The sequence below is a fragment of the Rana temporaria genome, chromosome 6 (assembly GCF_905171775.1).
Source record: "Rana temporaria chromosome 6, aRanTem1.1, whole genome shotgun sequence".
Taxonomy (NCBI): Eukaryota; Metazoa; Chordata; class Amphibia; order Anura; family Ranidae; genus Rana; species Rana temporaria.
In genome coordinates this window covers 53139465-53153341 of record NC_053494.1, presented here as the reverse complement: position 1 = coordinate 53153341, position 13877 = coordinate 53139465, and the positions used below count along the sequence as shown (strand labels likewise).

The 13877-nt window shown below is 43.7% G+C and overlaps 1 protein-coding gene across 1 annotated transcript in view; it reads left to right on the top strand.

The window, feature by feature from the left end:
* The window catches only part of LMTK2 (lemur tyrosine kinase 2), a 150071-nt gene that overhangs the window by 62636 nt on the left and 73558 nt on the right, over positions 1 to 13877 (top strand). Inside the window, exons 4-6 of the mRNA XM_040356798.1 lie at positions 1730 to 1803; positions 6135 to 6253; positions 12246 to 12333. Coding sequence (XP_040212732.1) covers positions 1730 to 1803; positions 6135 to 6253; positions 12246 to 12333 — 281 coding nt within the window. The remainder of the gene's footprint in view (positions 1 to 1729; positions 1804 to 6134; positions 6254 to 12245; positions 12334 to 13877) is intronic.

Sequence of the window (13877 nt, the reverse complement as noted above, 5' to 3'; positions counted from 1 at the left end):
ATGTGTCCACCATAATGTCACAGTCACGAAAAAAATCGCTGATCGCCGCTATTAGTAGTAGTAGTATTATTTTTTTTTACCAAAAATAGGTAGAATTGGTGTAAACTGAGGGAAAATGTGTTATATTTTTTTTTATATATATATATTTTTAGGGGATATTTATTATAGCAAAAAGTAAATTTTTTTGTTTATAGCGCAAAAAATAAAAACCGCAGAGGTGATCAAATACCACCAAAAGAAAGCTCTATTTGTGGGAAACAAAATACGCAAATTTTTGTTTGGGAGCCACGTCGCACAACCGCTCAATTCGGTTAAAGCGACGCAGTGCCAAATTGTCTTTGAGTTCAATGTAGAAAACTGACAGCATGTCTGTTTTCATCCGATCCACCAAAAGGATGGCAAGCGCATCACCATTCGTCTGTTTTTAGCGGCTTGGGTGGCAGACGGGTGTCAGCATCTCTGCCTGAAAAACGGACAGGCCGATCCAAGCAGGCTTGCTGTGTGAAAGGGGCCTAAGGATCCTTTGAATCTCATGTATTTTACCTAATAGCCAAGCAGTCTAACTGTGTCTATCGCACCCGTGATACCTTTTGGACGCAAGCTAAAAGGTTCCCCTTTATACCTTTTTACGCCCTTTATAGCTACGTTACACTTTTTTTTTTTTTTTTTTTTTAAATGTCCGCTACAGTTCTTCGCAACCGCTCTTTTGAAAGGCTTGGATTTTTAGCCACCTTTGAATATTCTTCCCTGCTCTGTAGATTTTGGTTTAGAGAGTTTTTTTTTTTTAAGCCTCTGGCTGTTTGATATTTGGGTATGCCTTACATAGCCATCCTCCCTGTTGAACAGAGTGGCCCCGATCGTCCTCTTCTGGGGTTCCACTGCGACTCCTCCCCTGCAAGAGCTAACCCCCTCTGGGAAGCCCTCTCCTGAGGGTGTTGCCTTATGGGCGCGCTCCCGTGTGATACAGTCGGCGGCCATAGACGCCGCCTGTATGACTTGGCCCCACCCCCCATCACGCCGTGTCATTGGATTTGATTGACAGCAGTGCGAGGGGGGCTGGGGGACCGCATAGACTGCATGAAGGTGAAAAAACATGTACATCCACAACCCCTTTTAAGGGTTTTCACACATCTAAACTGGTCTTTTTATTTGGACATGCATACCTTTCTTTTCCATTGTAATCCTTGAATAAAAACCTTCCTGCCCTATGGTTGGAGCCATGGTTGTCACCCAGGCTGGACGTCAAACGTGTTCCTCGCATTATCTCTATTACATTGGGGAATTATTGGTTTTACTAAAAACAGAACTTTTTGTTTTCAGTTCATCTTGCAGGAAGTGACAGCGCACTGCATTTCTTTCAAGATCAGCGGGTATTGTCTGTACTTGCTGAGAATGTGTTTTTTAACATGAAAATTAATGCAGCCAGCACATCATAGGACAGGGAAGCTTCAATATATTACACTTTTTTGTTTCAGATGTCCTTTCCTCCTTTAAGGAATTTTTTTATTCTCTTTATTGCAAACCATTGTCTAGTTGACTGAAGCCTATTCTGTTCTGCCACATAGTATGCATTCTCCTCATGCCACAAAGCTCCCACACATAGTGTTTAAAGGGCAGACACAATATGCAGGCTGTCACACCATGTATTTTCTTAGCTCGTTTTCTTACTCTGGTCACTTCTATACTTCTGCTCTAACAGGAGATCGTTCTTGTGTTTTTGTCTTGCTAGATGCAGCAAAGTTCCAGATTGCTCGCCACAGTCTGAGCTACATTCAGGAGATTGGTCATGGCTGGTTTGGCAAGGTAAGATCTTTCAATTTTGTTAACATTAATGTCTATTTACTATGTAATCCTGTTTGGTCTTGCGCACGCTGAGCGAGCAGTATTACAAATGTACTGGGATTTATTTCTTTGCTTATTTGTGCCATTTGGATTTGTATTCAACTAAGCAGTTTAGTAATATTGTCACTGGAGTGACAGATGTAAAGTGTGTTCTTGCAGCCAAGATTATTGGTATAACTTTTCTCATCGGTTTGCTTTGTGGGAATCCTAGATAAAGTAATAGTAATACAAGTTAAAAAAAATACTACTTCACTGGGTAAAGTTCTTTTTCCAGCCCCCTTCCCATGTAAGTGAACGCTCTAGGTATTTGGTCACCTTGCATCTGACGAAAGGGAGGCTCGGCTACTATGAACTCTGCTTAGTTCTTCAATAGACATCAAGTGAATAAATGTCTTTTTGTTTTTGATCAGGTGTCTGGAGGAGCTCTTTTTCCAGGAACCTTTTTTTTCTTTTTTTAACCACCTTTTTGTGCTCTAACTTTATCCTTACAAACAAGACTTTTATCATATGAGTACAGGTCTGCTTTAAAGTGGGGAAGAAAAAAGTTTGCTGTGTTGTAGGGAACCTTTGGAAATTTTTAATTGTACATAAGCAGGACCCTGAAAAATGAACGTTTCAGCTTGAACTCCTCTAAACCTAGCAATGCACTTTCTGGTATGTGTGCTTAGGCATGCTTGTGCCTATAGCCTAAAGCTGTATATCTATCTATAAAAAAATATAAAAAGAAAAAAGTTGCGCTAAAATTGGTGAAAAAAATATAAACCAATAACGGCATATACTATAGTGAATTACAAAATTGACAATCCTCATATGTCAGTGATGAAATATAGCATTTGAAACAAACATGAATTGTATACAAAAAGTCCATGTATTAAGTGAATAAAAAAAGGGAAAAGAATTGCATCAATGAAACAAAGAAGAAAAATCTTCCTCCACCCATGTGAAAAAAGTCCTTAGTTGGTATATTCAGATTAAATCACAAATGAGTGACAACCCTTCCACCGACAGAGCACACAGATCTGCTTACCAGATCCTGGTGGTCCCTTAGTTATAGGGGACCCCAAATGGCATATAGATGTGAAGAATTGCTGGATTTGATTTAACACACACCGCTTGATAGGGTTCGTATCCTCATCTCGAGATTCCAAATCAGTGATTACCAAATCGCATGAGTATGGGAAAAAAAGCAAAATTTGCCTCGATGGTGTAAAACCCTTTTAACTTTAATAGTGTTAAAACATATACACTAAAAACTCACAATTATGCAGTATACAGAAAGCCTTAAGTCTGCTGTGCCGGCCGGACACAGCAGGCAGACCCGTCCATCTGGGGAATCCGAGCAGTCCAGGAGGGTGACGTCAGTGCACCGCTCGTTCCGCCCGACGTGAAAAATCACGTCTTCCAGGGGCAGTATATCTATCTGCAGTGTGAGACAGTGCTGCCTGTGATTGATAGTCTCACCGGATCAGGAGTGAGATTTGGTGATTTCATTGCTTTGCTGCTCCTTATTCTCATTCCTGGAGGCTCCGTCGGGAGACAGCAAAGTCCATCTTTACTAAGACAGTTACCTTCACACAGGCACAGTATGGGCCAACCCCACTCCCAGAGAGTCAATTTACAACGGTGATTCTCATCCATAGTTATACGAACCTGAGCACATGGAGTAGAGGTACCAGCAATCGATAACTATAATCAGAGCTTCTCACAGAGCTGTGCGGCTTTGTGTGTGTATACAGTATGGAACAAGGCGTGGAAAGTTGGTAATGAGGAAATGATCATCTGCAGAAAGGCCACAGGCAATACTGGTGACTAGTTCTTTGCCCTCTGTCTGCCCTTTTTTTTTTTTTTTTTTTTGCAAAGCTCCTATTTAACGTGACTGTAATGCATGCAAAATATGTACATAGAGGTTTATACTCACTAATGCTTTTAGTGCTATGCCTGAATGCTAGGTGGTTCTACTAGGAATCGGACATTTTCTGATAGTGGCAGAGCTTGCCTGCTCCCTTCCATTCCTCCACCAATATAGCGCATTTGACCCCTCATTAAGATGGGCTGCCTCGCTGGCCAGAAGGAATGTATGGGTGGTGGGAAGAGCAGGGGCAATGGGAACTTCTTCAGGTTTGTGTTGGTTATGCCAAATGCTTACACTTTTATATACCTGGCAACCGTTTATATGGTATGCAGAAAATAAGGTAATATTGCATTGTGCCTGTTCATCCTTCTGTTCTACCCTGTTCCTACAACACAATATAACTTTGTAAAAGATTAGGAAAAAGTGACCATATCTGTTATAGTAGGTTCAATTTGTCACTTGGGTAGAGAGGCTCTTGGTGCACATACCTTTTGATGAACGGGCACTTCTTTTGGATATGACCATAAAGTATGTTTGGGGTAAAAGTATTTGTTTGCCCCAGCAATAGAAGCCTAAATCGCACATTAGGAAGACTTCTCTCCCATTTGAGGCTATGAGGAGTTTCTTTGTCACTTCTAGGCTTCAGTCTCCAACATAGGACCTAATTGCAAGCCCTGGGCTTTCAAATCTCCCAAGCCCAGAGGTGGACTGACAACTCATGGGGCCCCCGGGCAATAGATTATGGGGCCCCTGGGCTTACAGATGGCCAGGAGGCAGTGCAGAGGTGGGGCAGGCCAAAATCGCATATAAGATCCAGGTCATCGGAGGTATGTAGTGAACATTGGCTCGCACTTATCCCCTCTATCCGAATCGCAGGACCCTCTTCAGAATGTATCCAAGTGCATGGATCATGACCAGGAAATTTTATTTCTTAAGCTCGGCATTTCCCATCCATAGTAACTAAGAAGAAAAAAATCTCTTGATGCAGCATTTATTGGTGAACCAGCATAAAAACACATATAAAACAATTGTGCCTATATCACTTGCATGAAAAAAACACACCAATCCAACCAGGGATAATTGCGGCAGGACCTCAAATGCAAAACCATGTGTGAAATGGTAAGCTGTCACTTAAATGAAGCGCCGCCAATCAGAAACAGAGTGGCAGCCAGGACCTCATGTATTGTATGAGAAATAAAACTTCCTTGTCATGATCCATGCACTTGGATACATTCTGAAGAGGGTCCTGTGGTTCGGATATAGGGGATCTAGCTTTTTGAGTGTTCAAAAACCAAATAGGGGCACTGTGGATCTAAAGGCTTTAATGCTATCTTTTTTTACATGTTGCCCTCATATTTAGGGTGTAACATGGTGCCAAGGTATTTTTGCATTAGGTCAACTTGCCCTTTTCAATGTCTCCATTTAGATCCAAAAATTTCAAATGCAGCCTACCAAAGCCTCCCTGTCGGTGACTGACTTTTTTTTTTTTTTTTTCAGAGTCCAGGACAGTACTATAAGTAAAGTTGTCTCAGAATAACTGTGTCCTGTTGTGCTTGTGCCTCTCATTGACATCAAAGTAACAGATTTCTTAGTACAGAGATCCTGTTTGTTTTTCTTTTTTTCTTTTTTTCACTGTGGATGAAGGGATGTTCTAAAACCCTTTGTGGTTTTATTTTTTGGGGAGTGGTGGTTGTCATCTTTTTTCCTTTATTGAGATTCCCTTTCACTTCCTCTCCTATAGATGGAGTAGGAAGTGGGAGGAAATCCCTCCAAAGTAAGAAAAATCAACCCGACAGTTGTGACTGGAACAACGGTCAGCATTAAAAGACGTCCCTTCTGTTCCTGCTCTTGTGACAGTGGTCACCAGGACAATTAGAGTGTGAATCTTCCTAATGGGGACATAAATAAAAACCTGATGGGTTATAATGCCTCACCTCTGTACCCCCCAAAACAGTGAGCGGGCTTTAGGGACCCTCAAAGCTCTGCATTAATGCAGTTTTCTCCTAAAAATGCTGTTTGCTTGGCTTCCATGCTGTGACTCTGTTGCTTTAATATTTTTAGTCCCTGCCTGGAGCAAGTACAAAGGTGAGGAATTCTGACCCTTTTCTCACTCTACAGAACTGCATACTCGTTTTTGGTTCAAGGATGTTAATCCTGGTCTTAATACTTTCAGACAGTCAAATTGTATATTCTGTAGGAGTTCATCAGTTTCAGCTTTTAGATTTCTCCCATGACAGTTTTACTTTGACAACTGAGTGATTCACATAAGCGTCTCATGCTGAAGCTTATACCCGTGTGTTGAGTGAAATGGACACTGTCTTGTCATTCTTCCTTGTTCTTCTGTTCTGCTAGTCGTCTTCTTCCTTGATAAAAGAAAATCAGTAATACCCATTTTGTGTGCTTAAAAAATCCTAACACTGAGTTTTGCAATTGTGTTCAGGTTCTTCTGGGAGAGATCTATAGAGAGAACAGTGTTGCAAGAGTCATTGTAAAGGAGTTGAGAGCGAGTGCAAGTTCAAAGGAGCAGGAGCAGTTTATAAAAAATGGGGAGCCATATAGGTAAGCTTTTTTTACATTCTTGTAAGCTGTGAAATGTATTTCAAGGATTTTTATTGCATATAAATAAAGGCTGAATCTTGTGCCATTTCAAGAGCAGGTTTTCCCATACTAGTAGTGGTAATGCAATGAACAGCAGCTTCAGGGTTTTCATACAATGTTTGTTGCAATTTCTAGTGTGTGTGTGTGTGTGTGTGTGTGTGTGTGTGAACCCCATAAATAAACTACTCATATTTGGCCCATTTTTGGTCTCTTAAATATACCTTTAAAAGCATTTTTATATATTTCTGTTGTCTTGACAGTAAGCGCAGTGTGCCACTTCTCCTCCTGTCACATCGCATGCCAAATGTCAATGTCAGTTTTCCAGCTGTAAAAACGCTCTAACAAAAGCTTAAAAGCGCGGCTATTCTGCATTATCAAGCGCTCTTGAGCCATGAGCTTTTGTGGGAGACTGGGAGTTTAGATTTCCTAAAAAAAACAGCTACTGCAAAACTCATTCTACAGCCAATGCTACTGACATTATTTTTTTATAACGTCCTGTGTGCATAAGGCCTTAAAGTGATTGTAAACAATCGCTTGTAAAATGCATTTGGTTTAAAATATAAATGAAAGGCAAGAAATTTTAGTGAATAGATATAATTTTTTTTTTTTTTTTGAGATTTGACTAGTGTGCACTCCTGCTTGGTATGGTCGGCTTTTGATGGAAAAGCAAAGGGTCTGGCAAGAACACCAGGGATTTCACACAAAGGAAGCAATATAAAAAGAACAGGATATATATATTTTTTACAAGTACAGTAAAACCTCGGTTTGTGAGCATAATTTGTTCCAGAAACATGCTTGTAATCCAGGGATGGACTGGCCATAGGGACTACAGGGAGTTTCCCGGTGGGCCGATGGCTCAGTGGGCCGTTTTTTTAAACAGAGATGCTGCTTGGAGGACTTTTTCTACTGCCCTGGCAGCACCCCAGTGTGCAAGCACTCAGGCTTTCACACTGGGACTGCATGCAGCGGAAGCATTTTTCAGTCGCTTTACAGGCGCTATTTTTAGCCCAAAAGTGCCTAAAAAACGCATCGGTGTAAAAAGGGGTCCTACACTCACCCCCTCTCTTTTACACTCACTCTCTTTTTCTTACACTAACCCCCCTCTCTCACCCCCTTTCCCTCAACCCTCCCTCACTCTCTCATTCCCCTCTCTCTCACCCTCTCATGATATACAATAATGGATGTAGGGGCCTTTTGGTGGGTGTGATTTTTCGGGGTGGTGGTGGGGGCGGGGGCAGCATTTTATTGAATTAAAGTGGGCCGGTCTGGATGAAGTCCAGGGCCAAATTTTTGTCCCAGTCCAGCCCTGTTGTAATCCAAAGCACTTGTATATCAAAGCATTTTTTTTGACAGTGTATAAAAGAGAGGCACCTCTTAAGTGTGGCAATAAGTTGCTAAATGTTGTACCTTCATTAAATGTAACCATTTTGCTACACTTAGAGGCTGCTCTCCCCCCCCCCCTTTTTTTTTTTTTTTTTTTTTTTTTTTATATATATATATATACTCAGTTGTGACATGGCACTACTCTTATCAAGACATCACTTGTATATCAAGGCAAAATGTATTAAAACATTTTGCTTGTCTTGCAAAACGCTCTCAAACCAAGGTTTTACTGTACATGGTGCAGCGGGCACATGGAAATATGAAATGTTGCAGTAACAATTTATGCTACAATGTTTTGCATGTATGATTTCCGTTTGGGTTTATAAACACCTGTCCTATGTGCTGAGCTGTTGTACTTTTTATTTAGCCTTGAACCATTTTGACTCTACAGCAAATTTTTAATTTTTGCAGGCCGGGTTACGGTCTCCGTCTGCTGCGAGCGTCCATGATTTCAAAGCCGCGCCGTCTTCTCAGCGTGTCCTGTGATTGGCGGAACACAAATTTTCCCAGTAGCGCCTCTGTTCTGTGTTCCGCCAATCACGGATGCTTTCTCATCTCGTCCGAGGATGAGAAGGCATCCGTGATGGGCGGAACACAGAACAGAGGCGCTGCTGGGAAGATTTGTGTTCCGCCTATCACAGGACACGCTGAGAAGACGGCACGGCTTTGAAATCATGAACGATCGCAGCTGCATGGAGACCGTGCCTGGCGTATAAGACGACCCCCGACTTTGGATGCATTTTTTTGCATCCAAAAAGTCGTCTTATACGCTGGAAAATACGGTAGTTGTAATTTATGTCTCATATTTGCACCGATCTTTAACAAAGACATATATATTTTCAGTAAAAAATATAACCTGAATTTTGGTGCAAACACACAAAATAAATGACACACATTTTTGGTACAACATCTAGTTAATAAAAATCAAACATGTCAAGTCGTAAAAATTGTGTGCACTCTTTGGCCCAGATTCTCAAAGAAGTTACGCAGGCATCTCTCAAGTTACGCGGCGTAAGTGTATATATATATATACACCGGCGTATCTATGCGCCATACCCACAGAACCAGATACGCCTGAAAATGGGCTTCTTCCAACCGACGTAACTTTTCTGCGTAGCGTGGGCGCATATTTTACGCTGGACGCATCTGGTGCTCCCATGGATTTTGTATTCAAATATGCAAATGAGGGAGATATGACGATTCTCGAACGTATGTGCACCCGACGCAGGCTACGCGCGGTGTGCGTAAGCTGTACGTCCGGCCCAAAGTTACCCCTCATAAAGCAGGGGTAACTTTGCACCAGACGTGTGCATGTCAGCTGGAGAGCAACTTCAGCAGCACCGTTACGGACGAGCTGAGCAACCACACTTGCAGGACAACACATCCGTATGCCAACATGCCAGGGGCAGGCATGGTCATAGCACTACTAGTGTGTTCAGAGGCGCGTAGAAGGAGGAGGGCACGGGAGAGGATCTACCGAACGCGCATGAACGTCTTTGGCATGGGGGATTCGGAGGTGTATCGCATCTTCAGATTCAACACTGCTGCCATCCTGGAAATAGCCACAACCCTGAATGATGACATCACCAGCCCAACACACCGCTCACATGCAGTTCAGCCACTGGTTAAGGTACTGGCAACACTCCATTTCCTCTCCAGTGGATCATTCCAGCGTACAAGTGGAGTAGTGGCTGGGATGTCACAAACCACCATAAGCAGATGTGTGCACCAGGTTGTCCCCGCAATCCTCACACGCATGTCCCACCACATCATCCGACCCACCCATGAGCATCTGCGGCAGAAGGCAAGGGGTGATTTTGTCAGAATTGCAGGACTTCCACGCACCGCGGGGGCCATTGATTGCACCCATGTGACACTATGGCCCCCCATGCCACAGAGCACATATACTGCAATCGTAAGCATTGGCATTCCATAAACGTACAGGTGATAGCCGATGCCCAATGCCTCATATAGCACGTCTGTGCCAAACACCCAGGGTCCAGCCACGACAGCTACATATACCGTCAAAGCACCATCCCAACAGAATTCGAACAGAACGTGTATGGGGACAGCTGGCTGGTTGGTGAGTGACATGGGAGTCAGGCATGACTGTCCGACCCCCATGATACAGACATGAGGGGCACATGCACGACTAACATCCTCCTGTCTTTTCCCTTCCAGGTGACTCTGCATATGCACTTGGACCCCATCTCATGACTCCATTCCCGGAATCCCCAAACGAGAGGAGAGATAAACTACAATGCTGCACACATACGTACCCGTGCAGTGGCGGAACGCACATTTGGCCTCCTGAAGTCCCGTTTCCGATGCCTGGATAAGTCTGGGGGTACCCTGTTGTATTCCCCAAACTTTGTGTGCCAGATCGGTGCATGTTGCATGCTACACAACTACGCCATGAGAAAGGGCCTGGAGATTGACATATGTGATGACCTGACCCCCGAACCAGACATTCCCCCCCCCTGCCCGAGGCTACCCCGTCTGCTGAAGGAACAGCAGTCAGGAATTGCCTCGTGGAACGCATCTTTGCCTGTTAAACACGCATTCATCATGGCACAAGGAGAATGCACGCATGCACACCACTGTGGTCCCTAGCTCACACACACACCACATCCACATCACATTGGATTAGCCCAAGTCCACCATGCAGGGCTTGGGAGCAGCAACGCCACGCCAAGGCCCGAATTATGTCGCTGTTCATTCATACCACATTCACACGATCGTAGGGAAAACTTCTCCCCGACGACTCAGGGTGACAAACCTTACGGTCAGGAGTGTCACCCCCCACATCCACACACCAGTCACACTAAAGTCTACACGCCTCACCGTGTGCAGTAATTAGGAAAAAAAACTCATGACCTGAGCAAATCTAAGGCACAAAAAAAAAAATCATGTGCCCTGTCGTGGGCCAAGCCTGGTGCCACGGCTCCGTAATTACCTGGTGGAAGCCTCGGGGGGGGGGGGGGTTTATCAGGTGGAGGAGCATCCCCTGGTCTCTCCCTGGCTGGGCACCACTCCCCTCCACCAATGACTCTTGGTTTCCCAGGGGGTCAGGCTCAGGATGTTCAGGGGATGATGGTGTGGGACGGCCACAGGCAGCAGATGGCCCCGCTCCCTCCTGGACATCTGTGGATGACACAAAACATTCACATGTTGGTGGACCCACACACTTGTCACATGTTCCCTTCCACCCCCTCACATGCTACACACCAGATAGGAGATAACACACACTTGCCTGTCCTCAAGGCTGGTTCAATGGGGTCATAGCCCTCCACTCCCTCCTATTGCTCCCTCTCAAGACAACGGGCAACCACCTGCTCCTCAGGAGTCAGCCCAAGAGCAGAGGCTGGTCCACCTCCAGTGCCCCTGGCATGCTTTCTCATCTCGCCCAGCTTCTCTTTGACCTTCCTACGCAGGTCATTCATCTTTTTCGAAATGACCTTGGGCCTCCTTACCTCATTCCCAAGGGCATTGACCTGGGTGATGATCCTCATCAGGATCTCATCCCTTTTGGCCTTACTCGTGCCTTTACTCTCTGCCCCATGGAGGCGAGCATCATACCTCACCATGGCTGATATGATAATGGCCCTCTCCTCTGGGGAGAAGTTTTTTCTTCCTCCTTATCACTCCTAGGAGCAGACATGGCACAAAGCAAAAGCACTTACACCGCTAACAGACGGGTGTACTTTTGCACTCGACGGGCGCATGTCTGGGCGTATTTATGCCCTGGGCGTAAGCGGTGGGCCGGCATATCTCGGGTTACGCCAGGCGTATTTGTTGGCATGCGCAGAGGGGAGCGGGACATACGTCCACGTCGCGACGCATGCGCAGGTCGTTCGGCCCTTCATTTGCATGGGGTCACGCTTCATTTAAATGGATCACGCCCACTTCCTTCCTACTTTGAATTACGCCAACGAATTTACGTTCCGCCGGCGCAAAGTTGGGCGCATTTGCTATGAGAATACGGAGCTTGCCTCTCTAAGTTACGTCGGGTGGCGTATATGAGATACACTACGCCGTCATAAAGATGCGCCGATCTACGTGAATCTGAGCCTTTATCTTTAAAAACTGTGGTGCCTAAAACTTTCCGTAGGTGACGCTTTTGAAAAGCCTTTGCAACTCATCAGCTTGGGGTAAATGTAATGCTTTCACTGTGGGGTTTGCAGTGATACTTTACATGTGTGGTGCAGTTGTGGTTTGCATACACGTGCGCACCCTGTGGGCGTGTCTACATTTGTTGGTAGGTGTGTGTGCAGGGAAATGGAGTTACTTTAAAAAAACAAACCCCTATATGATGGCATTGGGCAATTAACTGCTCCTCTTTATTGAGATATTTGGTATCTGTTGGAAGTGTCACCAGATGTAAACCGGGGAAAAAAGCCTACAAAAATGAATGCGACAAAATTGCATACAAATGTTAATAAAGCATGTACTGTTTATTATATTGTATGTCTTCTGATCAATAAACATGTCTACATCAGTTTAAATAGAAAAATGTTCATGTCTGTCACACTGATACCGTTTGGTAATCGTTTTCCTTCTCTCTCCTAAGCTACCTGCATCATCCTAACATTGTGCAGTGTGTCGGTCAATGTGTGGAGACTATGCCCTATCTTCTGGTATTTGAGCTATGTGAATTGGTAAGTTATTTACAATGCTGTAATAGTTATTCTTTATCTACATTTCTTACATTTCTTATAGGTATTTCACCAACAGTAGTCTTTGGAATATTGACCTTCCTTTTGTTTGATAACGATCACAGTTCTATCACGAGTGCTGACATCACAAACCACTAATACAAGCTGTTGCAACCCAAGATTGCTTCACTTGTTTAATGGAAATTTTATACACACGCATACATGTAGATATGTGGTATCTGGGACCAATCTGTCGGTAGCCTATCATTCAAGTCCTGCAAGTTGTGAGGGGTGGGGCCTCCATGGATTTTATTTTTTTTTGCAGACCAAGTAAACGCCAAATTTGTTGTGTTCCTCAAACCATTTTTTACTTCATCAGTCCAGGTCATCTTCTTTCATTGCTCAGTAGTTTAGTTCTGATGCTCACATGCCCATTAAAAGGAATTTTGGCTGTGAATATGGGTCAGCCTGGTTACACTGCCCCATACACAACCAACTGTGTGTTATAACACCTTTCTATTGTAACAAGCATTAAAGAGTTACTAAATGGCTTCTAAGGGTATCAACTATTGGGAACTTTCTCAAACGCTTCACCTACGTTGGTACCTGACCCCGGTCCAAATGTACAAATTTGCAAACATAGATGACAACACATGTTGGCGAGGCTGCTCACACAAGGGCTCATTGATGCATATACTTTGGGAATGCCCTCATATCTTCCCCTTCTGGAAGAAAGTATTTGAGTTCATCTCGGACCTCACTAGAATTTTATTAAAACCCCTCCCTTCCGCTAACAATCCTTAGCTTAGGGATCACCAACATCCCAACTAAATTCAGACACAACAATGCACATTCTATTCGCTGCTAGAATACTGATAACAAGAAAATGGAGACAATCCATAGTCCCTAACATCTTTGATGTCAAGACCCACCTTAAACTGATTAAAGAGTATGAACAGTACTCCGCCTTAAAATCGGGCTCCTCTTGGGAAATTTAGGAACTCTTGGGAGCCATAGCTCCAACTTCAGCACATTGTCAGTTAGAAATACTCTGTTGGTGTTCTCACTGTGAACCATTTTTGAAACGTTCAGTCTAATTAACCTGTTGAAATTACTATTACCCCTTTATATTGGGTGAACAAAAATATTGTCTGTCTATCTTACATTCTTTTGGTGTCTACATTATTAACATCTATCAAACTGTAAAAACTTCATGTAAGATTGCAATTGTAAAGTGTTTTTAAACTTTATGAAAAACCAATAAAAAAAATGTACTGTAAAAAGTGTTACGAAATTAAGTAATATGAAGGTGGCTTATCTGCCCGCCCACAGTTTATAAATCTTCTTTTTACACTAAAATACTGACAATATATACCGTATAAGCCGAGTTTTTCAGCACATTTTTTTTTTTTTGTGCTGAAAATGCCCCCCTCGGCTTATGCTCGAGTCACCTTTTTGCGCCTGATCTCCTGAACTTTGGGGGCCCAGTTCCGGCTGGCCCAAACTTGGCACAGATGTAGCCCCACTCTTCCTCTACAAGTGTGCAA